Source organism: Lepidochelys kempii, chromosome 3 (genome assembly GCF_965140265.1).
Source record: "Lepidochelys kempii isolate rLepKem1 chromosome 3, rLepKem1.hap2, whole genome shotgun sequence".
In the NCBI taxonomy this organism is placed as follows: Eukaryota; Metazoa; Chordata; order Testudines; family Cheloniidae; genus Lepidochelys; species Lepidochelys kempii.
In genome coordinates, this window is record NC_133258.1 from 225,983 (window position 1) to 252,831 (window position 26,849).

Sequence of the window (26,849 nt, forward strand, 5' to 3'; positions counted from 1 at the left end):
TTCACAAGGAAGGAGGGGATACAATGGAAGAAAAGGGAGGGGGGATTGCAGGCATGCAGAGTAGCAGAGGCCTGCCCTGCCCCTTAACTCACAGGATGGGAACAGCAGAAAGAGAATGCTCCTCCTCTCTGGAGGGCAGAGGGAGCTGGGCAACTTGAAATGTATCCAATACCTGGGAGTCAGAGGCTGATATGAATATTGGCACCCCAACCAGAGTCCAGGGATAGCACCCTTCTAAGGTTCTCCTATATCCTCCTCTTCCCAGCATCTGTAGGTTGGCTGGGCTTTTCATCAGGGTGGGGGCCTTTAGTTGGATGTTAAAATGATCACCTGTGAAATAGTTATCACCCCACTGGGATGAATGGAACAGTTCATTTCTCTCAAAGCTATTCAGTTGTCCGCAGACTTAAGCAGAGATCGCATCATCAGATACATTCAGGTTACTTTTGGAATGTTTCCTACACAGCCATAGATTTAGAAAGTGCTTAGATTACGGAGCTGGATTATGGAGCAGATTCCCAGAATGTAGAATTACAGAATGCTGAGAGCCCTATGCTCACCTTTTTTCTCTCTGCTTTGCTTTTAGCCAGTTGTGAAGGAGGGAGGTGAATTAGATGAGCAGTGTGAACGAGACCGCCTCCGGAAGGTGCTGAAGCGAATGGGAAAGCTAAAGTGTATGAGGGAGGTGAGCTGCAGTATCTTGTGTCCCAAAAGAAGCAGCAGTCTTTGCCAGAGTTTAGAGTACTGCATGATGTCTGCTGGACACACTTACAAGAGCCAGTCAGTGGGACCTGTGCCAAAGCTCTGGTTATGGTTTTAAGACAATGGGCCTCTTCAGAAGAACCTCATGCTGTTAGGTAACCAGGTAGACAGCACAATGGCAGAAGGGATTAAAATTGACAAATGTAAGGTGACGTATGTTTAGAAGGAATGATTTAAATGATCTGCACTCGCTGAACTATTGTAACCTCCTACCTAGGGATATGATGGGTTCTGGTGGGCTGTAGCTCAACCCAAATTATAGGGCTTGATGTAGGTATTTCTGCATGAACATCTCTGGCATATTTTGTGCAGGTCAGACTACATGATCATTATGATTCCTTCTGGCCTTAAATTCTATTAATCTATTGAAAACTTAAGATGTAGAGGTAATTGTGAAAAGAACAGACATCTGCTTAATGTGCAGCAGTGATCAAAAGAGCGAGTAAAATACTTAGGAAGTACTATGGCTTGGATCAACTTTGGCTACAGCTCCATTCTCAGTGAGCAGGTGTGTACTTCACCACAAATTGCCTAGCCCACCTCTACAATCTGAAAGAGGTCAATAACTGAATGAGCAATGTAGACCTACAGCCCCTCTTGCCTCTGTAGGTGATCTGGCTGGGTAGGGGCTGAGATAAATTGGCAAGAGACAACGTACACAAGCTTTCCGCACAAGATTTCCAACTATCCACAATGACTCCAAGAGCTCTTTCTTGAGTGGTAAAAGCTAATTTAGTCCCCATCATTTTACATGTGTAGTTGGGATTATGTTTTCCAATGTGCATTACTTTGCATTTATCGACATTGAATTTCATCTGCCATCCAAAGGAATTCACCATCCAAAGAGGAATTAAGGACTCAGGCCAGATTCTGTGCTGTCCCTCTTGTGTGAGAGCGTGGCATAGGGCTGTTCTGAGAGCTGAATGCCAGTGGGGGGGAACTCCTTTACACAAGTGGTAATCCACAAAGGGATGTAATGGTGTAAATAGGCTATAACAACAGGCAGAATCTGATCATGAGGCTGCTTCATTTGGAAGAGTACAAGGAGGTATGAGAGGTATTTAGAGCAATGGATTGTGTTGATGGGGCTGACCATGTTTTATCCTGCCCTATCAAACAGAATGTAACGCTGACAGACCCTGGTCGTCGACAGGCAGGATCGAACCTGGGACCTCTGGAGCTTAGTGCATGAGCCTCTACTGCATGAGCTAAAAGCCATATAGCTGTTAGATAAGGCTGTAGAGCAGACTCATTAATCTCTCTAAGTGGCCTAAGTGCCACTAGATGGGACAGAGCACCACACCCAGGAGGTGTGGGGGTTACACTGTAAAATGAAAATTTCAAATGGACAAAAGTAAATGTGTGTTTATGTAGCATGCAACTACTCCGTGGAGCTCACTGGTAGGGGATATTGAAGCAAGCCACTGACTGGTCTAATGTGGGTGTTCTGTATTTATTGTGTAGAATGCCTCTAGTCCCCAAGCACTTCATTTTGGCAGCTGTACTTCATTGCTGTGATCACTTCCCAGTTCTCCACAGTGCCATAAATATTGGTATCTCTTCATGTGGTCACTGCCATTGGAGGTTTTCTTGCCCCTTTGAACATCTGTAATGTTCTGCAGCTGCCAAGTAGTTACCTAGCTCCGTAGCTTTAAAAGGGTGGCATCTGCAGTGAGGCAAAGAGGGAAAACAATGACCAATGGGCTCCTTCATATAGCCATGAATGTTTTCCCCAGGAGAGTATTACACAGTGATGTGAATTGTGGGGGTTTTATGATATCCTGTGCAACATCTGAGGCTGGCAGCTGCTAGGGAGCGATCAGCCCAACCTGGATGGACCATTAGCTTCTTCAGATTCTGTAGGGTTATTTCTGTTCTTTGCCAGCCAGGGATGGGGTCTGCCATGTGTGCCAGAGCTCTGGCTCCATACTCTTCTCTTCTGCACTGACAGGGGTGTACAGGCAGCTTCACCAGCATAATGGGATACCTGTACCATATGAAAAAGTGTGGGAAGGAGGCCTCCGAGTTGGAGAAAATGGCCATGAAATGTCGTCACTGTGGGAAAGCATACAAGTCAAAGGCAGGGCTTGTTTATCACCTTAGGTCTGAGCATGGGCCGGTAAGTATGAGTTGCCATTGCTGTCGGAAAAAGGAGCTATGTGTGGTGACCTCTCTCTTTCTCCAAACCACTCTTCCATTTGCCCACTTTGGACAATTGATTCTGATCTCCCTGGGCCCACTGTACACTGGAGAGCCTAGTCCCATCTGTTTCATGCTTCACGGTGTTGTAGGGGCAGGCAGCCTCCTCCTGCCTCTCAAGTAGAATCCTCCTTCCTGATCCCTTTTCATCTGGGAGGGGAACCTGCAATACTCCCCTTGTGATTGAGACTTCTGCTGCTCTGCAGCTAGGACAGAGCTTGATACATAAGTAGTCTGGATGGCAGCAAACCCTTCCCCAGCTCCCCTCACCCTCCTCCATGGGGGTATGGTGCTGGCATGTTTGATGTCCTGTGAGAGCTGCTTGTTGCTCTTTTTTTTTTCTCCAGATTTGAGATCCATCTCTGGGACAGGACAGGAACCAGAATGCATGTTGTTCCTGCAGTGTTCAATAGAAATGGGGGTGAGGTGTATCAGCCCATCCAAGGCACATATCTCTGGTTTCTTTCTGAGCCCAGGTGCTCTCAAGCTTTGTGTCATGTCTGGGCAGAGAGCTCTCTTCCCACAGCTGCCCTGATACACGGATCTCACAGTCTTTTCCTGCCTCCAGGGTACTCTTGTGCCTGAGTTTTTTGAGGGGAAGTAACTGGGATAGGGCATTTTGGCCTGGTCTGAAGGACCTTGATGGATCATTCAAGTGTGGCCTAAGTGGGATCTGATGAATAGAGCTCACCCTGTTGGCCTTTCCTTGCAGGTCACTTTCCTCCATGAAGAAGGGAGGCCTGAGAGTCTGAAGGAAATGACCCTGGAGCCCAGTAGTGCAGGCAGAGTCCAGAGAAAATCTGCTAAGGTGGCAGTCTATTACCTTCACGAGCTAGCTAATGAAGAGCTGGCCAAGGAGTGGCCTAAGAAGAAGGTTCTACAGGACCTTGTCCCAGATGATCGGAAGGTATAAGGCTTTGGGTGGGGACTGTTCTCGCAAAAAGTCTTGCACAGTAGAAGAATCCTGCACTGGCGCCTAGGAGATGGCACTTTATAGTGCTTTCTGGTTCCAGGCAATGGGCCAATAGTAACTGATTGGGTGCGGAAAGAGCTGATTTATGATACTATATAAAATAGGGTATACCTGGCTAGGCAGTAGTACTGCTGAAAAGGATTTGGGGATTATAGTGGCTCACAGATTGAACATGAGTCATCAGTGTGATGCACTTGCAAAAAATGCAGATATTCTTAGAAGACTCCTGTTACTACATCCATGTAAAACATGGGAGGTAACTATTCTTTGAGTAGTTGCAGACATGTATTCCAAAAAAGTGTGTGTATGCCTAGTGCACTGAAATCAGAGAATATTGCCTAGCAGTACACTTGGAGTGATACTCACACGCTTCCCTCATAGCCCCTGCCATGGCTATATAAGGGAGGTACTTCTCTGATCCCTATAATTTCCTTCTCACTGCCCAGAGCTAGTCGGAGCGCTCAGTGTGGCGTTTCTTCACATTGATTTTCATGCCTCAGTCTTCTGAGATTTAGTTGTAAATAATTATAGTAGTTTGTTAGCCAGTAGTACCTTAGTTAGAATAGTGAGTTAGATTAAATAGCTTGGTTTTTTGGTGGAATGCCTTCATCAGGATTCAAGCACTATCTGTCGTGTGGGGTGGCTATTCCTAATAGCGATTCCTCGCACATAGTGTTTATTGTGGTTGGGAGACGTGCTTCGTCTGCAAGTCTTCAAGAAAAGAACGCAGGTGTCAAGGGACTTGACACTCAAGCAGCACCTGATGGGGCAGGCCAAGAGGCCTGCATCAGCACCAGAAATAGTATCCGCTCCTCAGACGTCATCGGAGCCACAACGAGCTGATGTTCCTTGTCCGGACTCTGAGGAAGAGGGATTGTTGACTGTTACTCAGGCCCACTGAGAAAAAGGACCAATAAAACAGACTGTAGTCACTCTAGATTTTGGGGAGCATCATCTTCCTTTGCCAGAATCCGTGCACACTGGCACCATGACTCTTCAGGTATGTGTGGTGGAACTGGGCCTTCTGCCTGTCCTCTGGTACCAGGCAACATCAACTTGACGCTGTATCATTGACTCTGGCATTATCCATTGAGTCCAGTAGTGACGGCATTGACGTTAACAGTGTTCATGCCTCTGGCATACCAGGCAGTATCAGATCTGCTATGCCTTTTGGTTCTTGATTCTCCAGTTATCTAGGAACATTCAGCTGCTGCGACTTCCTCAGTAATGACCCCACCATCGGGGTTAATTACACAGGTGTCCCAGACACCAGCACTACATATGGCTTTGAGTACAGTTGAGGCTGGCGCCTTCACCGGTGCCAAGGGGTTCATTGGCAGAGCAGGTTTCAGAGTAACAGCTGTGTTAGTCTGTATTCGCAAAAAGAAAAGGAGAAAAGGAGTACTTGTGGCACCTTAGAGACTAACCAATTTATTTGAGCATGAGCTTTCGTGAGCTACAGCTCACTTCACTGGCAGAGCAGTCAGCTTCGGCACCAACGGCGATCCTCATGCAAACCATGTCATGAGGATCGGTACTGACCCCAGCATCAATGCCTTGTTTGGCGTCGGTACCAAGAGAGGGTGTATTGCCTCTACCAGTCTTCAGAGCACCAACTTATGTACCGGTATCAGGACTGATGTTACCGCCATGTTGGACCTCCGAGGAGGCTGGATGGTGCCTTGCCCCTTGGGGGTTGCTCCCCCCTTAACTCTGGATAATTCTGGGTATTCATCTAGGTCAAGCTCAAGGTCGTCGTCCTCCCTACTTCTTTGTCTTTCAAATGCCAGTGTAGAGACAGCCCAGACCTCCTGCTGATACTGACCAGGACTTTTTCCCTGCTGCAGAGAAAGGGACTCTCGGCCCCCCGTTTACTGGCCACTGATTCCTTGCCCATCTCCATCGTGGAGTCCAGGGGACGTTCTTGTTCCTTAAGGTCCCGATCTTCAACCCACTCCAGGGCAAGATCACCCAACAAATCCATGGCATCACCTCCCTGGCCACCTACATAAGAACAGCCAGACTGGGTCACATTAAAGGTCCATCTAGCTCAGTATCCTGTCTTCCGACAGTGGTCAGTGCCAGCTGCCCAGGTGCAAATTTAGGTGGAGGATGACCCCTCGGAACCTGCGCAGCCTCAGACACATGCACAGGGTCTGGTACTGCACTGAAAGGCCAGTGAACCTCCTTTCTTCGTCGTCATCATCACCGGATGACACCTGAGTACCATATGCTTCCTTTCCAGTACCTGAGGACTTCTGGGCACATCAGGAGCTCCTGAGACAATTGGCTTCAGCCTTGGGTATATCAGACTGAATTGGTGCAGGAAAACACTCACAAGTTAGTGGACATTCTTCTGTCCTCAATCCCAGGGGGAGTAGCTCACCCTATTAGCAAAGCACTGTTGCAACCTGCCATGACCTTGTGGAACACCCGTTGACGTCTATGGCAAAGCATATGGGCAAGTGTTATGTCCCTATGCAGGGATTCAAGTATTTTATTCACATCCTGCTCCTAACTTGCTTGTTGTGACAGCAGCCAATGAGAGGTTGCATCAAGAAAGGTACAAGTCCATGCACCAGGACAGAGGTAAAGAGGTTTGGTCTCATGGGCGGAAAGATTTATTCAACTTCCTCCTTAAAAATGTAAATTGCAAACCAGCAGGCACTGCTATCCAAATATAATTTTATGAACTGGAACTCTGTAGCCAAGTTCACAGACAAATTGCCAAATCCTTTCGAGAGGAGTTCAAGGCATTTGTTGCGGAGGGCCATCTGGTTGTTAAGACATGTGTTCTATTGGTCCTGGACATAGCTGTTATGGCTACTAAAGTTATTTGCTTCAGTGGTCACAATAAGAAGAGCACCGTGGTTGCAGAATTCAGGAATAGCACCAGAGGCTTCCACGCTCTGTTGGATATATCTTCTGATGGTCAATGTATAGTCTAAGACAAAATGGTTGAGACTTTATGTTCATTTAATAATTCGCAAGCAACTCTGTACTCTCAGGCCTAGTTCTTAGCACCCTGCAAAATCACTTGGCTGCAATCTCAGCTTTCTATCCTCCCATCCAAGGAAAGTCAATATTCTCAGACCCTATGACGATGTTTTTTAAAGGTATTGTTCGCCTTTTTCCACCAGTGAAGGAAACTGTGCCATTGTGGGAACTTAATATGGTGGTGGCAGCACTCCATCATTTGAGCTGATAACGTGTTCATTGGCTCTCCTCTTCCGGAAGAGACCTTCTTTATGACTATAACATCCTCAAGAAAAGTTAGCAATACACAAGCTTTAATGGCAGATCCTCCAGACACTCAATTCTCAAGGACAAGGTGTCTTTAAGATCACACTCAAAATTTTTGTCCAAAGTAGTATCTCTTTCACCTTAATTGGGTTATTTTCTTACCTATATTTTTTCCCAAACCATGTTCAAGAGTGAAGGAGCAACATGTACCTACCTTAGAGATCAGATGGTGCTTATCATTCTATTTAGAAAGGGCTAAGCCACTTTGTACATTATTTCGACTCTGTGCTGAGCAGATGACAGGATAACTGGTCTCCGCTCAGACTTTTTCCAAGTAGATAACTGCCTGTATTACCTTGGCTTATGGAGTTCCTCAGATGATGCCAGCGTAGTCATTACAGTCTTATCCAATAGGAGCTCAAGTGACATCAATTGCATTTCTTAGCAAGGTCTCCATATTGGATATTTGCAGGGCTGCAACAAGGTCTTCTAGTCATACTTTTGTTAGACATTATGCTATCATCCTGGCATCAAGAGCTGATGCAAACTTTGATAAGACCGTTCTGCAGTCACTGTTTAAATAGAATCCAAGCCCCACCTCCTGCTGAAACTGCTTGTGAATCACCTGAGAGGAATTTGCCTGCATCCTTGAAGAAGACTGTTACTTATCTGTGTGGTAACTGTTCTTTGAGATGTGGATGCAGACTTGTATTTTACAACCCACCGTCTGAATCTGAGTCTGCAGCTGTGGTTTCAGGGCAAAGGAACTGAGGGGAGAGGGAGGGGTCAGCGTGCTGCCACTCTTATATAACCATAGGGGGGTTATGACAGTGCATGAGTTCCACCACATGGCAAAATTCTCCAACGTTGGTGCGCTGGGCACCTGCATACTTGATTGGAATACATATCTCCACCCATATCTTGAAGAACAACAGTCGTGGGACAGATAAGTAACAATCTTTTCTGATCTGCTTGTGAGGCCTCAGCTGGAATATGTCCAGTCTTGGGCACCACATTTTAAGAAAAATTTGGACATATTGGAGAGATCCCAGAGATGAACAAACAAAAACAAAAAAAGAGGGTTAGAAAACTTGATTTGTGAAGAAAGGTTGAAAAAATTGGACATGTTTAGTTTTGAGAACCCTACCCTTAGTTTGGTGCCCCTGTTTAATAGGATCTTCAGTCTAGTAGAGAAAGGTATGACATGATCCAAAGGCTGGGAGTTGATTTTTAACTACGAGAGTGAGTAACCACCGGAACAGTTTACCAAGGGTCGTGGTCGATTCTCCATCACTGACCATTTTTTCAGTCAAGATTGGATGTTTTTCTGAAAGATCTGCTCTAGGAATCATTTTGGAGAAGTTCTATGGCCTGTGTTACACAGGAGGTCAAACTAGATGATCATAGTGGTCACTTCTGGCCTTAGAATCTATGAATATAGCTGGGGGGCAGGAGGACAACATGAAAACAATCTTTAAATATGTAAAAAGATTGTATAAAGAGAGTGATGATCAGTTGTTCCCCATGTCCACTGAAGGTAGGACAAGAAGAAATCAGCTTAGTTTGCAGCAAGGGAGTTTCAGGTTAGATATGAGGAAAAACTTTCTAACTCGAAGAATAGTTAAGCACTGAAACAGGTTACCTAGGGAGGTTGTAGAATGCCCACCCTTGGGGGTTTTTAGGAACAGGTTAAACAAACACCTGTCCCGGATGGTCAAGGTACTTGGTCCTGTCTCAGCACAGGCGAATGGACTAGATGACTTCTTAAGATCCCTTTCAGGTCTACATTTGTGTGATTCTGTGAGGGAGAGGGGCCCAGGTCCTACTCTTTTATGTAACTGAGGGTGGGAGGAATCACTCCAGTGTGAGTTTGGGGGAGGTTTTGGATACCAGGAGTGAGGTGGGGTGGGGGCTTAGCTAAGCTTGTGAAGAGTCACTCAGTGGTGCGGGGGAAGGTTATTCACTGAGTTTCACTGTTGGATTGGGAGGGAAGTTTACTACAAGGGAAGTGTCTACTGTGGGAAAACAGCTGTAACACTTCAGAGGAGCATGCCTGATCCCGTGTGTAGCCATCCTGCCATCTAACTTCAGATTTTGTCTCTATTCTTCTGTCTCAGCTGAAATACACCCGGCCTGGACTGCCCACATTTAGTCAGGATGTGTTGTGCAAGTGGAAATCGGAGATAAAGATGTACCGAAGGGTCCACTGTCCAAACCAGGTAACCAACCCCAAGTCCTAAAGCACTAAAGAGACCAAGTCCGAGGATCTTAGAAAAATAATTACAGGTTTCACAGTAACAGCCGTGTTAGTCTGTATTCGCGAAAAGAAAAGGAGTACTTGTGGCACCTTAGAGACTAACCAATTTATTTGAGCATAAGTTTTGGATACAATTAACTTAGGCTTGAATAGAGACTGGGAGTGGCTAAGTCATTATGCAAGGTAATCTATTTCCCCTTGTTTTTTCCTAACCCCCCCCTCGCCCCCGCCCCCCCTCCCCCAGACGTTCTCGATAAACCCTGGATTTGTGCTGGAAATGGCCCAACTTGATTATCATGCACATTGTAAGGAGAGTGATCACTTTAGATAAGCTATTGCCAGCAGGAGAGTGGGGTGGGGGAGGTATTTTTTCATGCTTTGTGTGTATAAAAGATCTTTCCACAGTATGCATCCGATGAAGTGAGCTGTAGCTCACAAAAGCTTATGCTCAAATAAATTGGTTAGTCTCTAAGGTGCCACAAGTACTCCTTTTCTTTTTAGAAAAATAATTGAGTCTGGCCAGGCTGTGCAGCAATGAGCTGAGAGACTTCCACAAGGCCAAAATCAAGGTTCATCTCTGTGTCGAGGAATCAAACACTACTTGCTCTCAGGGTGAATACCTGTCAGTTTCTCACTGAGGTTCTGGATGTGCCTGGGCAACATTTAGGTTGCTTCTTAAGAGATGATCCTGTGGTGTTATGGCTAGAAAAATCCAGTGGGGAACTATTGGGTCCATTGATGGACACTGTTAATGTCTCTCCAAAGGTGAGTAAGAGCTGAGTGGGCATTAGTCCATTGCCTAGGAACCATCACTTAATGTTGAGAATCTTGCAAACTCCACCTGGACTTTCCAGAGCGAGGCTATTGAGGGGTTAGAGAAGCCTCTCTGCCTGCAGGCAGAGCCCTGGTATTGTCTAGATCTTTGTTGGCTGGGCTTTAGGTCTGGGTTTAGTGTGGACACTGCACTGGTCTCTCTGGTTAGTGATGGGTGAAGGCCAGATGTCCATGCTGATTCTGTTCAGTATGACAGCATCCTACAATATTATCATACCCATGGCTGCCTGGACTGTGGGACTCCTCATAGAAGAGACATGTCTCTACTTCCCTGTCAGAGATCTTTGGGGAAGTATTGGGAAATGCTCATCCATGCCCAAGGACTCCAGTGAGGAATCCTGGAGAGTTGTATTCCCAGCCTTCCTGTATCTGAGGCCACTTGGAGGGTTAGAGATGCAGTTTGGATATGGTGTCATCATTATGTTGACAGCATACAACTCTGTCTTTTCATTGGATCAAGACCATACATCCCTGCTTTCCCAGTGTCTGTCTGAGGTAGGGGCTTAAATGACAGTGAGCTGGCTGAGTTTCATGACAAATAAGAAACAGGTGATACTGCATGGGGGAATTACTAAAGCATATGTGGTTGTGTGGGGGAGCTGTCCTATAGTATGAGGCTTTTCCCACATTTGTCATGAGGTTCGCAGCCTACAGGGACTGCTGAAGTGCCAGCAGTTTTAGAACAAATTGATCACCAGGACCAGATGGTATTCACTCAAGATTTCTGAAGGAACTTAAATATGAAATTGCAGAACTACTAACTGTGGTATGTAACCATCACTTAAATCAGCAATTACAGTCCGGTAAGCCTAACTTCAGTACCAGGCAAATTGGTTGAAACGATTAGGGAACAGAATTATCAGACACACAGATGAACATGATATTCAGGAAAGTGATCAGGAACAGCCAGCATGGATTCACCAAGGGAAGGTCATGCCTGACTAATCTAATTGCCTTTTATGATGAGATTACTGGTTCTGTGGATGAAGGGAAAGCAGTGGATGTATTGTTTCTTGACTTTAGCAAAGCTTTTGACACGGTCTCCCACAGTATTCTTGTCAGCAAGTTAAGGAAGTATGGGCTGGATGAATGCACTATAAGGTGGGTAGAAAGCTGGCTAGATTGTCGGGCTCAACGGGTAGTGATCAATGGCTCCATATCTAGTTGGCAGCCAGTATCAAGTGGAGTACCCCAAGGGTCGGTCCTGGGGCCGGTTTTGTTCAATATCTTCATAAATGATCTGGAGGATGGTGTGGATTGCACTCTCAGCAAATTTGCGGATGATACTAAACTGGGAGGAGTGGTAGATACGCTGGAGGGGAGGGATAGGATACAGAAAGACCTAGACAAATTGGAGGATTGGGCCAAAAGAAATCTGATGAGGTTCAATAAGGATAAGTGCAGGGTCCTGCACTTAGGACGGAAGAACCCAATGCACAGCTACAGACTAGGGACCGAATGGCTAGGCAGCAGTTCTGCAGAAAAGGACCTAGGGGTGACAGTGGACGAGAAGCTGGATATGAGTCAGCAGTGTGCCCTTGTTGCCAAGAAGGCCAATGGCATTTTGGGATGTATAAGTAGGGGCATAGCGAGCAGATCGAGGGACGTGATCGTTCCCCTCTATTCGACATTGGTGAGGCCTCATCTGGAGTACTGTGTCCAGTTTTGGGCCCCACACTTCAAGAAGGATGTGGATAAATTGGAGAGAGTCCAGCGAAGGGCAACAAAAATGATTAGGGGACTGGAACACATGAGTTATGAGGAGAGGCTGAGGGAGCTGGGATTGTTTAGCCTGCAGAAGAGAAGAATGAGGGGGGATTTGATAGCTGCTTTCAACTACCTGAAAGGGGGTTCCAAAGAGGATGGCTCTAGACTGTTCTCAATGGTAGCAGATGACAGAACGAGGAGTAATGGTCTCAAGTTTCAGTGGGGAAGGTTTAGATTGGATATTAGGAAAAACTTTTTCACTAAGAGGGTGGTGAAACACTGGAATGCGTTACCTAGGGAGGTGGTAGAATCTCCTTCCTTAGAGGTTTTTAAGGTCAGGCTTGACAAAGCCCTGGCTGGGATGATTTAACTGGGAATTGGTCCTGCTTTGAGCAGGGGGTTGGACTAGATGACCTTCTGGGGTCCCTTCCAACCCTGATATTCTATGTTGGGGAAGAGCCAACACTGCTTTTGTAAATGGAAATCATAAGAACATAATAATGGCTTTATTGGGTCAGACCAAAGGTCCGTTCAGCCCAGTATCCTGTCTACCGACTGTGGCCAATGCCAGGTGCCCCAGAGGGGATGAACCTAACAGGTAATGATCAAGTGATCTCTCTCCTGCCATCCATCTCCACCCTCTGACTGACAGAGGCTAGGGACACCATTCCTTACCCATCCTGGCTAATAGCCATTAATGGACTTAACTTCCATGAATTATCTAGTTCTCTTTTAAACCCTGTTATAGTCCTAGTCTTCACAACCTCGTCAGGTAAGGAGTTCCACAGGTTGACTGTGCGCTGAGTGAAGAATTTCCTTTTATTTGTTTTAAACCTGCTGCCCATTAATTTCATTTGGTGGCCCCTAGTTCTTATATTATGGGAACAAGTAAATAACTTTTCCTTATTCACTTTCTCCACACCACTTATGATGATATATACCTCTATCATATCCCCCCTTACCCCATGACTGCTTAGTGAGGCATGATAAGAGAGAAGGTCCTCTCATGGATCAGTAACTGGTTAAAAGGTAGGAAACAAGGGATAGGAATAAAGGGTCAGTTTTCACAGTGAAGAGAGGTAAATAGCAAGGTACCCCAAGGATCTGTACTGGGACCAGTGCTGTTTAACATATTCATAAATGATCTGGAAAAATGCATAAACAGTGAGGTGGTAAAGTTTGCAGACACGATAGAATTACTCAAGATAGCGAAGTCCAGTGCTGATTGTGAAGAGTTTACAAAAAGATCTCACAAAACTGAGTGACTGGGTAAGAAAATGTCAGATGAAATTCAGTGTTGATAAATGCAAAGTAATGCACATTAGATAATATAATCCCAACTATACATACAAAAGAATGGGGTCTAAATTAGCTGTTACCACTCAAGAAAGATCTTGGAGTTGTCATGGATAGTTCTTTGAAAACATCCACCCAATGCACAGCAGCAGTCAAAAAAGCTAATAGAATGTTAGGACCCATTAGGGAAGGGATTTATAATTAAACAGACATGGTACACCTTCACCTTGAACACTGCATGCAGTTCTGGTCACCCATCTCAAAAAAGATATATTAAAATTGGAAAAAGTACAGAGAAAGGCAACAAACATGATGAGTGGTATGGAACAGCTTCCATATGATGTGAAATTAATAAGACTGGGACTATGCAGCTTGGAAAAGAGATGACTAAGCAGGTAGAGGATAGAGGTCTACAAAATCCTGAATGGTGTGGAGAAAGTGATGAGGGAAGTGTGTTACGAATTATACCTGGTAGGTCATGCACACAAATGCTGCGAATTATACCTGGTAGGTCACGCACAGTTCGAATCTAGTCTGAGGCACATAAACAAAGTCCACAACTGCAGAGTTCCCAAAAAAACACCAAGTTTATTACGCTCGAGAGTGGTGCCCCCCTGCTAGCCAGGAGGGGACCCCGAATACAGATTATACAAAGGTTATATACCTCTTAGCAAAGCATGTTGCCCTCGTGCATCGGAAACCTTAGCCAATAAACAAACCCTTTTCTTATTGTGGAAGTATAACATTGTATAACTATAACATTGTATAAGGGGACATGCTGGATACATTGTATATGAGAGGGCATGCCAAAACATGTTACAAAGTATCTGAGGGAGCACAGGTAGGGACAGTTAGCTTTTGAATGGAGAAGCAATTAAGATAGAGCCAGCACGTCTAAGAAGCAGGCATCAGAATGGAAGGTGTGAAGGGCAATTAGTTAACTGGAAGCTGTTAAAGGAGATTGTTAAGGGTGGCAGGTAATTGAAGATACGTGACCGGTCTCAGGGATCTCGAAGGGTGGTGACTAAAATCTTTTTCTTCTTTTGTCTGTAACTCCTCTGTAACTTGTTCTCCAAAAACTGTATAAATTAAGAGACACAAGCCCCACTCGGGGGGCTCACTTCTAAATGTATTAGCAGAGCAGCTTTGCTAATAAAACAGAGTGGTCTGATAAATTGTGAGTCTGAGTCAAACTTTGACAATTTGGAGGTCCCACTGAGATTTCAAATGGACTCAATTTGTGTCTCTGGGATGGGGATGACCGAATTTCCATAAGGGCCAGTGGTAAAGCAGCTGGCCAGTTTAACCCTGTGGAACTACAGATTTTTGCCAGCTTATTTTTAAGCACACCATTTCGCCTTTCAACTGCCCCTGCACTCTGTGGATGTTAAGGGCAGTGCAACAGGTGGGTGACATGTAATACCTGGTTTAGATGTTGAACAATTTTTCCAGTAAAATGTGTTCCCCGGTCACTAGACAAAGTGGCAGGAATTCCCTTGGTAGGGATAATGTGGTTTAACAGACATTTTGCAACGGACAGTGAATCAGCTTTGCGACAGGGAAAGGCTTCAATCCAACCCGAAAACAGACATATTATAACTAAAATGAATTCATATTTCTGACACTTTGGCATTTGTACAAAATCAAGTTGCCAGTGTAGGAAAGGTGCTTGAGGCAAACCCCGGAACCCTTGTGTTACTTTTACAGATTTGCCTACATTGTGGCTTTGACAAGTAACACAAGCGGCACAGTGGCAGGTTGCAAAGGAGCCGAAATGGGGAGCCCACCACCCCGCCTTACTCATAGCAGAGACCATCCCCTCCTTGCCGACATGCGAAACACCATGTAGCAGGGCAGCTAGAGATGGGTAGAGTGAGAGGGGGGCTACAAAGGTACTGGTGGGCGATCGCCAAAGGGAATCAGAATGCAAAGAGCAACCCAAAGCACTCCAGGAGTCTTTCTCTGTTTCTGGGGCAGAATCCTGGAGCTGAGCGAGATGAGACAGGGATGGTGGTGTTACAGAGACAGAGAGGGGACCAAGAAACGCTTCCGGTGAAGGTTTTATAGTGGCGGCATGTTTTGCAGGAGCATCAGCAAGTGCATTACCTTTTGCCACCTCGATTTCTGCCGCTGAGGGGCCAGTACACTTAACAATTGCCAAGGCAGACGGTAGTAAAACTGCATACAGGAGGGTGGCAATGTAGGGGCCATTCTTGATAGGGGTACCAGCAGAGGTAAGAAAACCTCGAGCCTGCCAGAGGGTGCCAAAGTCATGCACAACCCCAAAGGCATACCGAGAATCAGTAAAAAATAGTGGCAGAGAGCTCCTCGGCTAGAAAGCAGGCACGGGTTAGAGCAATCAGTTCAGCCACCTGGGCAGAGGTCACAGAGGATAAGGGCGCAGCTTCTATGGTCTCCGAGAGAGAGACCACAGAGTACCCTGCAAGAAGGTGGCCTTGGTCATTTCTATAACAGGACCCATCAGTGAATAATACCAGGTCAGAGTTAGGGAGAGGTACATCTGAAAGGTCGGGGCGCGGGACAGTGATAGCGGAGACAGTTGCAGGGCAGTCATGGGGTTCACCATCACTAGGTAAAGGAAGGAGGGTAGCAGGGTTTAACCGGGAGCAGCGCTTAATAGTGATATGTGAGGCTGAAAGCAGCAAAAGTTCATACCTAGTCAGGCGAGCAGAGGAGAGGTGAGTAGTGTTGCGTTGCAGAAGGAGAGTTTCCACAGAATGGGAACCATGAGAGTGAGAGGAGAGCGGAGGACAAGGGACTCGGACATCTCGACCAGGCGCACTGCAGCAGCTACAGCGCGTAGGCAAGGGGGTAAACCCTGGGCTACAGGGTCCAAGGTTGCAGAAAAATAAGCCACCGGGCGATTTCTGTCACCGTGCTCCTGAGTAAGAACCCCGAGGGCACAAGCAGATTGTTCGTGACAGAAAAGGGTAAAAGGCTTGTCATAGTTAGGTAACCCTAAGGCAGGAGCAGAGGCTAAATTCTGCTTAAGGGAGATGAAAGCAGCATTTGCTTCAAGTGGCCATGGCATGGGGTTAGGTACAGAGGATCGAGTGAGTTCTTGGAGTGGTTTAGCCAGAGAAGCATATTGTGGAATCCATTGCCTATAGAACCCTGTCATGCCTAAGAATTTTCTCACCTGGCGTGGAGAGCAAGGCTGGGGAAAGCTAAGGATGGCTTGTACCCGGGCTGGAGAGAGTGTATGGGAGCCCTGGGAGAGAAGGAAGCCTAGGTATGTGACAGAGGTTTGGCAGAGCTGCAATTTTGTGCGAGAAGCCTTATGACCCTTGTTCACTAAAGCTGTGAGAAGTGTTAGTGAATCAGTTTCTGAGGCAGACAGAGAGGGGGAGCACAGGAGTAAGTCGTCCACATATTGGATCAGTGTGGATCCTGATGGGAAAACCAGATCAGCGAGATCCCTGGCTAGGGCTTGAGAAAAATAGGATGGACTCTCTGTATACCCCTGGGGAAGGGTAGTCCATGTATATTGCTGACCCTTGTAGGAGAAGGCAAAGAGATACTGGGATTCAGAGTGAACTGGGACAGAGAAGAAAGCAGAGCACAAATCTACAACAGTAAAGTGGGTTGCATTAGGAGGAATAGACGCTAGTATTGTAGCAGGGTTAGGAACCACTGGAAAAGAAGGTATGACAATACAGTTAATAGCTCGAAGGTCTTGAACAAATCGCCACGATTTGCCATCAGCCTTTTGAACTGGGAGGATAGGGGTGTTACAGGGGCTGGAACAAGGGACAATAATTCCTTGTTCTTTTAATGCAGATATAACTGGAGCAATCCCAACCTCTGCCTCAGGATTCAAAGGATACTGAGACAGGCGAGGCAGAGGTTTGGAATTGTCTACAGTAATCTGAACTGGGTCAGTATTTAATCGGCCCACTTCAGATGGGTGAGATGGCCATAGGGAGGAAGGAACCTGAGAGATTAGGTGCTCTAGGGACGGAGTTAAGGGACAGCAAGGGACCGGAGTGGAGAGGGAAGTTTCAGACAGCAGGGAGGCTACAGAATCACATAAGGAAGACTGAGGGATTTGCAGATAGACACCATCTAGGGAGCAGTAAATAGAACAGCCAAGTTTGCATAGCAAGTCCCGTCCCAGAAGGTTTGCAGGGGTGGAATCAGAGAGGAGGAATGCATGCTCCTCAGAGAGGGGACCGACCTGAACAGACAAAGGTTTTGAGAGGGGAAAAGAGGTAGGGATCCCTGTAATGCCAACAGCAGACACAGATTTTCCAGATCGGGAAACCTCAGGCAAGTCAGTGATGCGGATTGTAGAAAGAGAAGCTCCAGTATCAACAAGGAAAGGGAGAGAGAGATCATTTACAGTCAGGACACATTCTCCAATAGGGGACAGAGGTAATAAGGGAGCTAAAACTTTGTGAGGTTCCCCAGTATCCCGTCATTGTTGGGGTGAAAAATAGGGTTGGGGATCAGCTGGAGGAACCAGTGGGGGGTTCACTTGATTTCCCATACAATTATTAGGTCGTCTTGGACACTCTTTTTTCCAGTGTCCAGGCTGTTTACAGTAGTTACAAACCCCAGTTAATCCAGCCCCCCGCCCCCTTCCGCAACCCCGTCCCTGTCCCCGGTGTGGTCTGCTTAGTCCTGAATAATGCTGTATCTGCAGAGCCATTAACTTTTGGGAGGACTGTTCCTCCTTTCCTTTTAAAGTGCGGTGGCAATGCTCTGCTACTGCCAGCAATTTGTCCATGGTTTCAGTCTCCCATCCCACACTTATTCGTTTTAACATGCTGCCTGTGGCAGGGAGAAGACCATCAACAAATGCATGTGCCAAGGCCCCCTACCCATTTACATTGGGCTCTTTTATTCCTGAATGTTGTAGGAAAATATCAGTTAGCCGGGACCTATAGTCGCCTAGGCTTTCTCCTTGCCCTTGCTTACAGCAACGTATTGCTGTCCAGTTTGTTTTAGGAGACCACACTTTGGGAATGGCTTGATGCAGGTGCTTCCAAAGAGCCATACACTGGTCTCTGTATGCCGAATCTGGGCCAGTACTTTTTATGGTTGAGTGGCGTGCCTCAGCTGGCCAGTCTGCGGCAGCCAACTGTTTTTCATAATAACTGGCAGGAGCTAACAATTTACACAGTTGGAGGAGATCTGTCTCAGAGGGTTCATAGGTTTCACAGATTAACAGAAACTCCTCAGCAAATTTGACAGTTTTCCTGTGGTTTGGGAAAACTTTTAACTATAGATAAAAGTTCCGTACGAGTCCAGGGTTTATAATCCCATATGGACTCACTTTCTCCCATCTTAAGGACTCGTAAGGGTGCCACAACAGTTTGATCAGAATCTCTCATTAACCTCCCATCAGGCTCTCTTTTCCAAGAAGAGATGTCAAGAGAATCTTTGCAGTCTGCTTTGGATTTCTTCTTCATAATATTTTGCAGAGCTGCGAGGCCAATGAGGGTATCTTCTTCACTTTCATTATCTGTAGTCACTGAAGATTTTTCCTTTTCTGATTTCTTATTTGCGCAGGAGTATGGTGGGGGTCAGGTTTGATCCGGATCATTGCACAGGACTGGGCAAAGGGGAGCGCTCGGACTAGTGGTAGGAGAGACTGCATCCAATTGAACTGTTAGTTTTTTGATAGAATTTTTAAGAGAGGTGAGTTTTGACTCAGTCCATCTACGATTTGCCTCTTCCCACCACTGCATGAAGCAGTCTACTTCTCCTCTCTCCAATTTGGTTTTTGGGAGGACGACTTTGCTTTTTAAAGCGTCCACTCGATCCTTGTCCCAAGAACCTAACAGTGGCCACTGTAATTTGGGGTTCTCTAGAGCTAATTTGGACCATTTTTCAAGAAACCTACAAGAGTCCGGACCCCTCCTAAAATACATAAAATAAGCTGGAGTTCCCTTAGGGAACTGTTCTACCTTAGACTTCTGATTACCCATCCAGGAGGACTTCACACAGCACTCACACAAGAAGGAAATTCGGGCTCAGCAGAGTGGTACCCGGTGCAACACACAGAAAGGAGCCCACAGGCTACTGCCTCAACTGCCCTTGCTTTCACACCAGGGGTTATACCCAACGCGTGGTGCGGCTGCAGCTGTGCAGATTCCACTTATTCAGACCATGGGGACGGGGATCCCTTGGTCAGCCAGTCTCTGGACAGAGATGGCTCCCAGATTCACACACACACCATGGGGAAGACGGATAGACAACAAAGACAAGACAGTCCTCAAACCGGTTAAAGCACAAAAATAATAATTACCTGAGACGTCTGATTCCAGAAGCTGGATCCAAGGACCCCTACCCGAACAGAGTGGGAACCAACCAGTTCAATGGCGTAGACTGCGCTGCTGCTGTGTACTTTTCTGTCTTGTGGAGGATCGCTTGGACTAAGCGTCCAGGCGCCGGCTGCCACGATCGTCCTGCAAGGCAGTCAGGGATCACACAGCCTCAGTGAAGCCGCTTGCCATCTCGGTGGAACAAGGTGTGAAGGGCAATTAGTTAACTGGAAGCTGTTAAAGGAGATTGTTAAGGGTGGCAGGTAATTGAAGATACATGACTGGTCTCAGGGATCTTGAAGGGTGGTGACTAAAATCTTTTTCTTCTTTTGTCTGTAACTTCTCTGTAACTTGTTCTCCAAAAACTGTATAAATTAAGAGACACAAGCCCCACTCGGGGGGCTCACTTCTAAATGTATTAGCAGAGCAGCTTTGCTAATAAAACAGAGTGGTCTGATAAATTGTGAGTCTGAGTCAAACTTTGACATTATCTACCACCTATCCCTGCTTGGTGCATTCCTCGTGCTAAACTAGTATGTTAATTACACAGCATGGTCCTAAAGCAATACATCAGGAACTTTTATTATCAGGATGGGAGGCCTCACATCAAAGGCCAGGAGATAGGGAGTTAGGGACAGACAAAGAACAGACACCAGGAGTCAAGGCAGGCTGGAGACAAGAAGGAGGATTTTCACAGGAATGCAGTATCTAAGGAACACTCCTCCTGGTGCATGATGTGCTTGCTTTTAGACAATGGTGGGCCCCAAACCAAAATGGAGTCACATGTGCTAACTTTTCCTTAACAAGTGTTATTTATCCCATCACATAACACACGTGTCAAGCTGTCTTGCAATGGCTCAAGAGCATGGGTACCAACCTCAGGGCAGACTGTTAAGAAACAGGACACAAACCCCAAATTGGTTGAGAGTTCTATATTTAGATTTCACCAACCAATTATCAAGTGTATACTCCTTAAGAGCGATAACAGCCTCACAATGGAGTCTCAGACAGTCCCATTGGGTACTTCCATCTGTCTTGCCACCCAGGTAAGCTTACCTTTGTGATAGATGGTCCCTTACATCAAAGATAACAGCAGTGTTCAGGTTTCAGAGTAGCAGCCATGTTAGTCTGTATCCGCAAAAAAAAAAAAAGAGAGACTAACTTGTGGCACTTTAGAGACTAACAAATTTATTAGTGCATAAGCTTTCATGAGCTACAGCTCACTTCATCGGATGCATACAGTGGAAAATATAGTGCGGAGATTTTATATACACAGAGAACATGAAACAATGGATGTTACCATACAGACTGTAACAAGAATGGTCAGGAAAGGTGAGCTGTTACCAGCAGGAGAGCGTGGGCGGGACCTTTTGTAGTGATAATCAAGGTGGGCCATTTCCAGCAGTTGACAAGAACGGTATGGGGGGAAATAGTTTTACTTTGTGTAATGACCCATCCACTCCCAGTCTTTATTCAAGCCTAAATTAATTGTATCCAGTTTGCAAATTAATTCTAATTCAGCAGTCTCTCGTTGGAGTCTGTTTTTTGTAGTTTTTTTTGTTGAAGAATTGCCACTTTTAGGTCTGTAATTGAGTGACCAAAGAGATTGAAGTGTTCTCCGACTGGTTTTTGAATGTTATAATTCTTGATGTTTGATTTGTGTCCATTTATTCTTTTACGTAGAGACTGTCCAGTTTGGCCAATGTACATGGCAGAGTGGCATTGCGGGCACATGATGGCATATATCACATTGGTAGATGTGCAGGTGAACGAGCCTCTGATAGTGTGGCTGATGTGATTAGGCCCTATGATGGCGTCCCCTGAATAGATATGTGGACACAGTTGGCAATGGGCTTCGTTGCAAGGATAGGTTCCTGGGTTAGTGTTTTTGTTGTGGTGTGTGGTTGCTGGTGAGTATTTGCTTCAGGTTGGGGGGCTGTCTGTAAGCAAGAACTGGCCTGTCTCCAAAGATCTGTGAGAGTGATGGGTCATCCTTCAGGATAGGTTGTAGATCCTTGATGATGCATTGGAGAGGTTTTAGTTGGGGGCTGAAGGTGATGGCTAGTGGCGTTCTGTTTTCTTCTTTGTTGGGCCTGTCCTGTAGTAGGTAACTTCTGGGTACTCTTCTGGTTCTGTCAATCTGTTTCTTCACTTCAGCAGGTGGGTATTGTAGTTGTAAGAACGCTTGATAGAGATCTTTTAGGTGTTTGCCTCTCTCTGATGCAAATGCTTGTATCGTAGAGCTTGGCTGTAGAAATGGATCGTGTGGTGTGGTCTGGATGAAAGCTGGAGGCATGTAGGTAGGCATAGCGGTCAGTAGGTTTCTGGTATAGGGTGGTGTTTATGTGACCATCGCTTATTAGCACCGTAGTGTCCAGGAAGCAGATCTCTTGTGTGGACTGGACCAGGCTGAGGTTGATGGTGGGATGGAAATTGTTGAAATCGTGGTGGAATTCCTCAAGGGCTTCTTTTCCATGGGTCTAGATGATGAAGATGTCATCAGTGTAGCACAAGTAGAGTAAGGGCATTAGGGGACAGGAACTGAGGAAGCGTTGTTCTAAGTCAGCCATAAAAATGTTGGCATACTGTGGGGCCATGCAGGTACCCATAGCAGTGCTGCTGATCTGAAGGTATACATTGTCCCCAAATGTCAAATAGTTATGGGTGAGGACAAAGTCACAAAGTTAAGCCACCAGGTTTGCCGGGACATTATCGGGGATACTGTTCCTGACTGCTTGTAGTCCATCTTTGTGCGGAATGTTGGTGTAGAGGGCTTCTACATCCATAGTGGCCAGGATGGTGTTTTCAGGAAGATCATCAATGGATTGTAGTTTCCTCAGGAAGTCAGTGGTGTCTCGAAGGTAGCTGGGAGTGCTGGTAGCGTAGGGCCTGAGGAGGGAGTCTACATAGCCGGACAATCCTGCTGTCAGGGTGCCAATGCCTGAGATGATGGGGTGTCCAGGATTTCCAAGTTTATGGATCTTGGGTAGCAGATAGAATACCCCTGGTCGGGGTTCCAGGGGTGTGTCCGTGCGGATTTGTTCTTCTGCTTTTTCAGGGAGTTTCTTGAGCAGATGCTGTAGTTTCTTTTGGTAACCCTCAGTGGGATCAGAAGGTAATGGCTTGTAGAAAGTGGTGTTGGAGAGCTGCCAAGCAGCCTCTTGTTCATATTACGACCTATTCATGGTGACAACAGCATCTCCTCTGTCAGCCTTTTTGATTATGATGTCAGAGTTGTTTCTGAGGTTGTGGGTGGCATTGTGTTCTGCACGGCTGAGGTTATGGGGCAAGTGATGTTGCTTTTCCACAATTTCAGCCTGTGCATGTCGGCAGAAGCACTCTATGTAGAAGTCCAGTCTGTTGTTTCGACCTTCCGGAGGAGTGCACCCAGAATCCTTCTTTTTGTAGTGTTGGTAGGAAGGTCTCTGTGGGTTAGTATGTTGTTCAGAGGTGTGTTGGAAATATTCCTTGAGTCGGAGACGTCGAAAATAGGATTCTAGGTCACCACAGAACTGTATCATGTTCGTGGGGGTGGAGGGGCAAAAGGGGAGTCCCCGAGATAGGCCTGGACTGGATCCCAGAATCTAGGATCCTTCCACTGTGCAGGGCCCTAGAGCCTGGGCTCCAGCCCAAACCCAAAAGTCTACACTGCAGTGAAACAGCCCCACAGCCCGAGTCAGCTGGCATGTGACAGCCGTGGGTGTCAGGCTATGTCTACGCAGCAATTAATGTCCTTTATGGCTAACCCAGGCTAAGAACTGGGAATCATTTTCATATGTTTCGTAATCCTTTCTACTTGTGGTATGTCTACACAGCAATGTAAGCCTTGGGTTAGTGGGATTTGAGTCAGCTGACCCGTGTTAGGAACTTTGGGCTTGAGCGTCTACACTGCATTTTAACCCCAGGTTAAGGATTTTCTGACCCATGCTTGAGCCTAGGACTCCGGTGTCCACACTGCTGTGCACAGATCCGAGTCAAAGTAACCCTGTCCCCGTGTGAACACTCTAGCCCTACGAAAGTGGTATACTGTGGGAAAACTCTGCTGCCCACCCTGTTTCCTAACTGGGACAATACCATTGATGGGACTCAGGTGCCCCAAAGAGCACATGATACATAAACTGCATAGTTAGGTCCTTTGATTGCTGTCTCAGTAGAATGACGGAAGTTTGAGAAAAGGAGTACTTGTGGCACCTTAGAGACTAACCAATTTATTTGAGCACAAGCTTTCGTGAGCTACAGCTCACTTCATCGGATGCATACTATGGAAAAGCAGCATCACTTGCCCCATAACCTCAGCCATGCGGAACACAATGCCATCCACAGCCTCAGAAACAACTCTGATATGATAATCAAAAAGGCTGACAAAGGAGGTGCTGTTGTCATCATGAATAGGTCGGAATATGAACAAGAGGCTGCTCGGCAGCTCTCCAACACCACTTTCTACAAGCCATTACCCTCTGATCCCACTGAGAAATGGCTTGTAGAAAGTGGTGTTGGAGAGCTGCCGAGCAGCCTCTTGTTCATATTCCGACCTAGTCATCATGACAACAGCACCTCCTTTGTCAGCCTTTTTGATTATGATGTCAGAGTTGTTTCTGAGGCTGTGGATGACATTGTGTTCCGCACGGCTGAGATTATGGGGCAAGTGATGCTGCTTTTCCACAATTTCAGCCCGTGCATGTCGGCGGAAGCGCTCTATGTAGAAGTCCAGTCTGCTGTTTTGACCTTCAGGGAGGAGTCCACCTAGAATCCTTCTTTTCGTAGTGTTGGTAGGGAGGTCTCTGTGGATTAGTATGTTGTTCAGAGGTATGTTGGAAATATTCCTTGAGTCGGAGACGTCGAAAATAGGATTCTAGGTCACCACAGAACTGTATCATGTTCGTGGGGGTGGAGGGGCAGAAGGAGAGGCCCCGAGATAGGACAGCTGCTTCTGCTGAGCTGAGAGTATAGTTGGATAGGTTAACAATATTGCTGGGTGGGTTGAGGGAACCATTGCTGTGGCCCCTTGTGGCATGTAGTAGTTTAGAAAGTTTAGTGTCCTTTTTCTTTTGTAGAGCAGCAAAGTGTGTGTTGTAAATGGCTTGTCTAGTTTTAGTAAAGTCCAGCCACGAGGAAGTTTGTGTGGAAGGTTGGTTTTTTATGAGAGTATCCATTTTTGAGAGCTCATTCTTAATCTTTCCCTGTTTGCTGTAGAGGATGTTGATCAGGTGGTTCCGCAGTTTCTTTGAGAGCGTGTGGCACAAGCTGTCAGCATAGTCTGTGTGGTATGTAGATTGTAATGAATTTTTTACGTTCAGTCCTTTTGGTACGATGTCCATCTGTTTGCATTTGGAAAGGAAGATGATGTCTGTCTGTATCTGTACAAGTTTTTTCATGCAGTTGATAGATTTCCAGTCCATACGGCTAAATGCAGTGCCTTGCATAATGACAGGTTTCAGAGTAACAGCCATGTTAGTCTGTATTTGCAAAAAGAAAAGGAGTACTTCTGGCACCTTAGAGACTAACCAATTTATTTGAGCATAAGGTTTTGTGACCTAGAGCTCACTTCATCGGATGCATACTGTGGAAAAGCAGCATCCACTTGCCTCATAACCTCAGCCGTGCGGAACACAATGCCATCCACAGCCTCAGAAACAACTCTGACATCATAATCAAAAAGGCTGACAGAGAAGGTGCTGTTGTCATCATGAATATGAACAAGAGGCTGCTCGGCAGCTCTCCAACACCACTTTCTACAAGCCATTACCCTCTGATCCCACTGAGAGTTACCAAAAGAAACTACAGCATTTGCTCAAGAAACTCCCTAAAAAAGCACAAGATCAAATCCGCACAAACACACCCCTGGAACACCTGGGATATTCTATCTACTACCCAAGACCATAAACCTGGAAATCCTGGACGCCCCATCATCTCAGGCATTGGCACCCTGACAGCAGGATCGTCTGGCTATGTAGACTCCCTCCTCAGGCCCTACGCTACCAACACTCCCAGCTACCTTCGAGACACCACTGACTTCCTGAGGAAACTACAATCCATTGGTGATCTTCCTGAAAACACCATCCTGGCCGCTATGGATGTAGACGCCCTCTACACCAACATTCCACACAAAGATGGACTACAAGCCGTCAGAAACAGTATCCCCGATAATGTCACGGCTAACCTGGTGGCTGAACTTTGTGACTTTGTCCTTACCCATAACTATTTGACATTTGGGGACAATGTATACCTTCAGATCAGCGGCACTGCTATGGGTACCTGCATGGCCCCACAGTATGCCAACATTTTTATGGCTGACTTAGAACAATGCTTCCTCAGCTCTCGTCCCCTAACGCCACTACTCTACTTGTGCTATATTGATGACATCTTCATCATCCGGACCCATGGAAATTCCACCACGATTTCAACAATTTCCATCCCACCATCAACCTCAGCCTGGTCCAGTCCACACAAGAGATCCACTTCCTGGACACTACAGTGCTAATGAATGATGGTCACATAAACACCACCCTATACCGGAAACCTACTGACCGCTATTCCTACCTACATGCCTCCAGCTTTCACCCTGACCACACCACACGATCCATCGTCTACAGCCAAGCTCTGCGATACAATCGCAATTGCTCCAACCCCTCAGACAGAAACAAACACCTACAAGATCTCTATCAAGCATTCTTACAACTACAGTACCCACCTGCGGAAGTGAAGAAACAGATTGATAGAGCCAGAAGAGTTCCCAGAAGTCACCTACTACAGGACAGGCCTAACAAAGAAATAACAGAACGCCACTAGCCATCACCTTCAGCCCCCAACTAAAACCCCTCCAACGCATTATTAAGGATCTACAACCTATCCTGAAGGATGATCCAACACTCTCACAAATCTTGGGAGACAGGCCAGTCCTTGCCTACAGACAGCCCCCCAACCTGAAGCAAATACTCACCAGCAACCACATACCACAACAAAAACACTAACCCAGGAACCTATCCTTGCAACAAAGCCCGTTGCCAACTGTGTCCACATATCTATTCAGGGGACGCCATCATAGGGCCTAATCACATCAGCCACACTATCAGAGGCTCGTTCACCTGCACATCCACCAATGTGATATATGCCATCATGTGCCCGCAATGCCACTCTGCCATGTATATTGGTCAAACTGAACAGTCTCTACGTAAAAGAATAAATGGACACAAATCAGATGTCAAGAATTATAACATTCATAAACCAGTCGGAGAACACTTCCATCTCTCTGGTCACTCAATTACAGACATGAAAGTTGCGATATTAC

The 26,849-nt window shown here is 46.2% G+C and overlaps 1 protein-coding gene across 20 annotated transcripts in view; it reads left to right on the forward strand.

Annotated features, from left to right (window-relative positions):
* ZNF512 (zinc finger protein 512) overlaps positions 1-26,849 on the forward strand; it is a 70,457-nt gene that overhangs the window by 37,880 nt on the left and 5,728 nt on the right. For all 20 annotated transcript variants that reach the window (XM_073335369.1, XM_073335377.1, XM_073335363.1 and 17 more), the window contains 4 exons: positions 587-685; positions 2,714-2,881; positions 3,674-3,868; positions 9,295-9,396. In XM_073335369.1, coding sequence (XP_073191470.1) covers positions 587-685; positions 2,714-2,881; positions 3,674-3,868; positions 9,295-9,396 — 564 coding nt within the window. The remainder of the gene's footprint in view (positions 1-586; positions 686-2,713; positions 2,882-3,673; positions 3,869-9,294; positions 9,397-26,849) is intronic.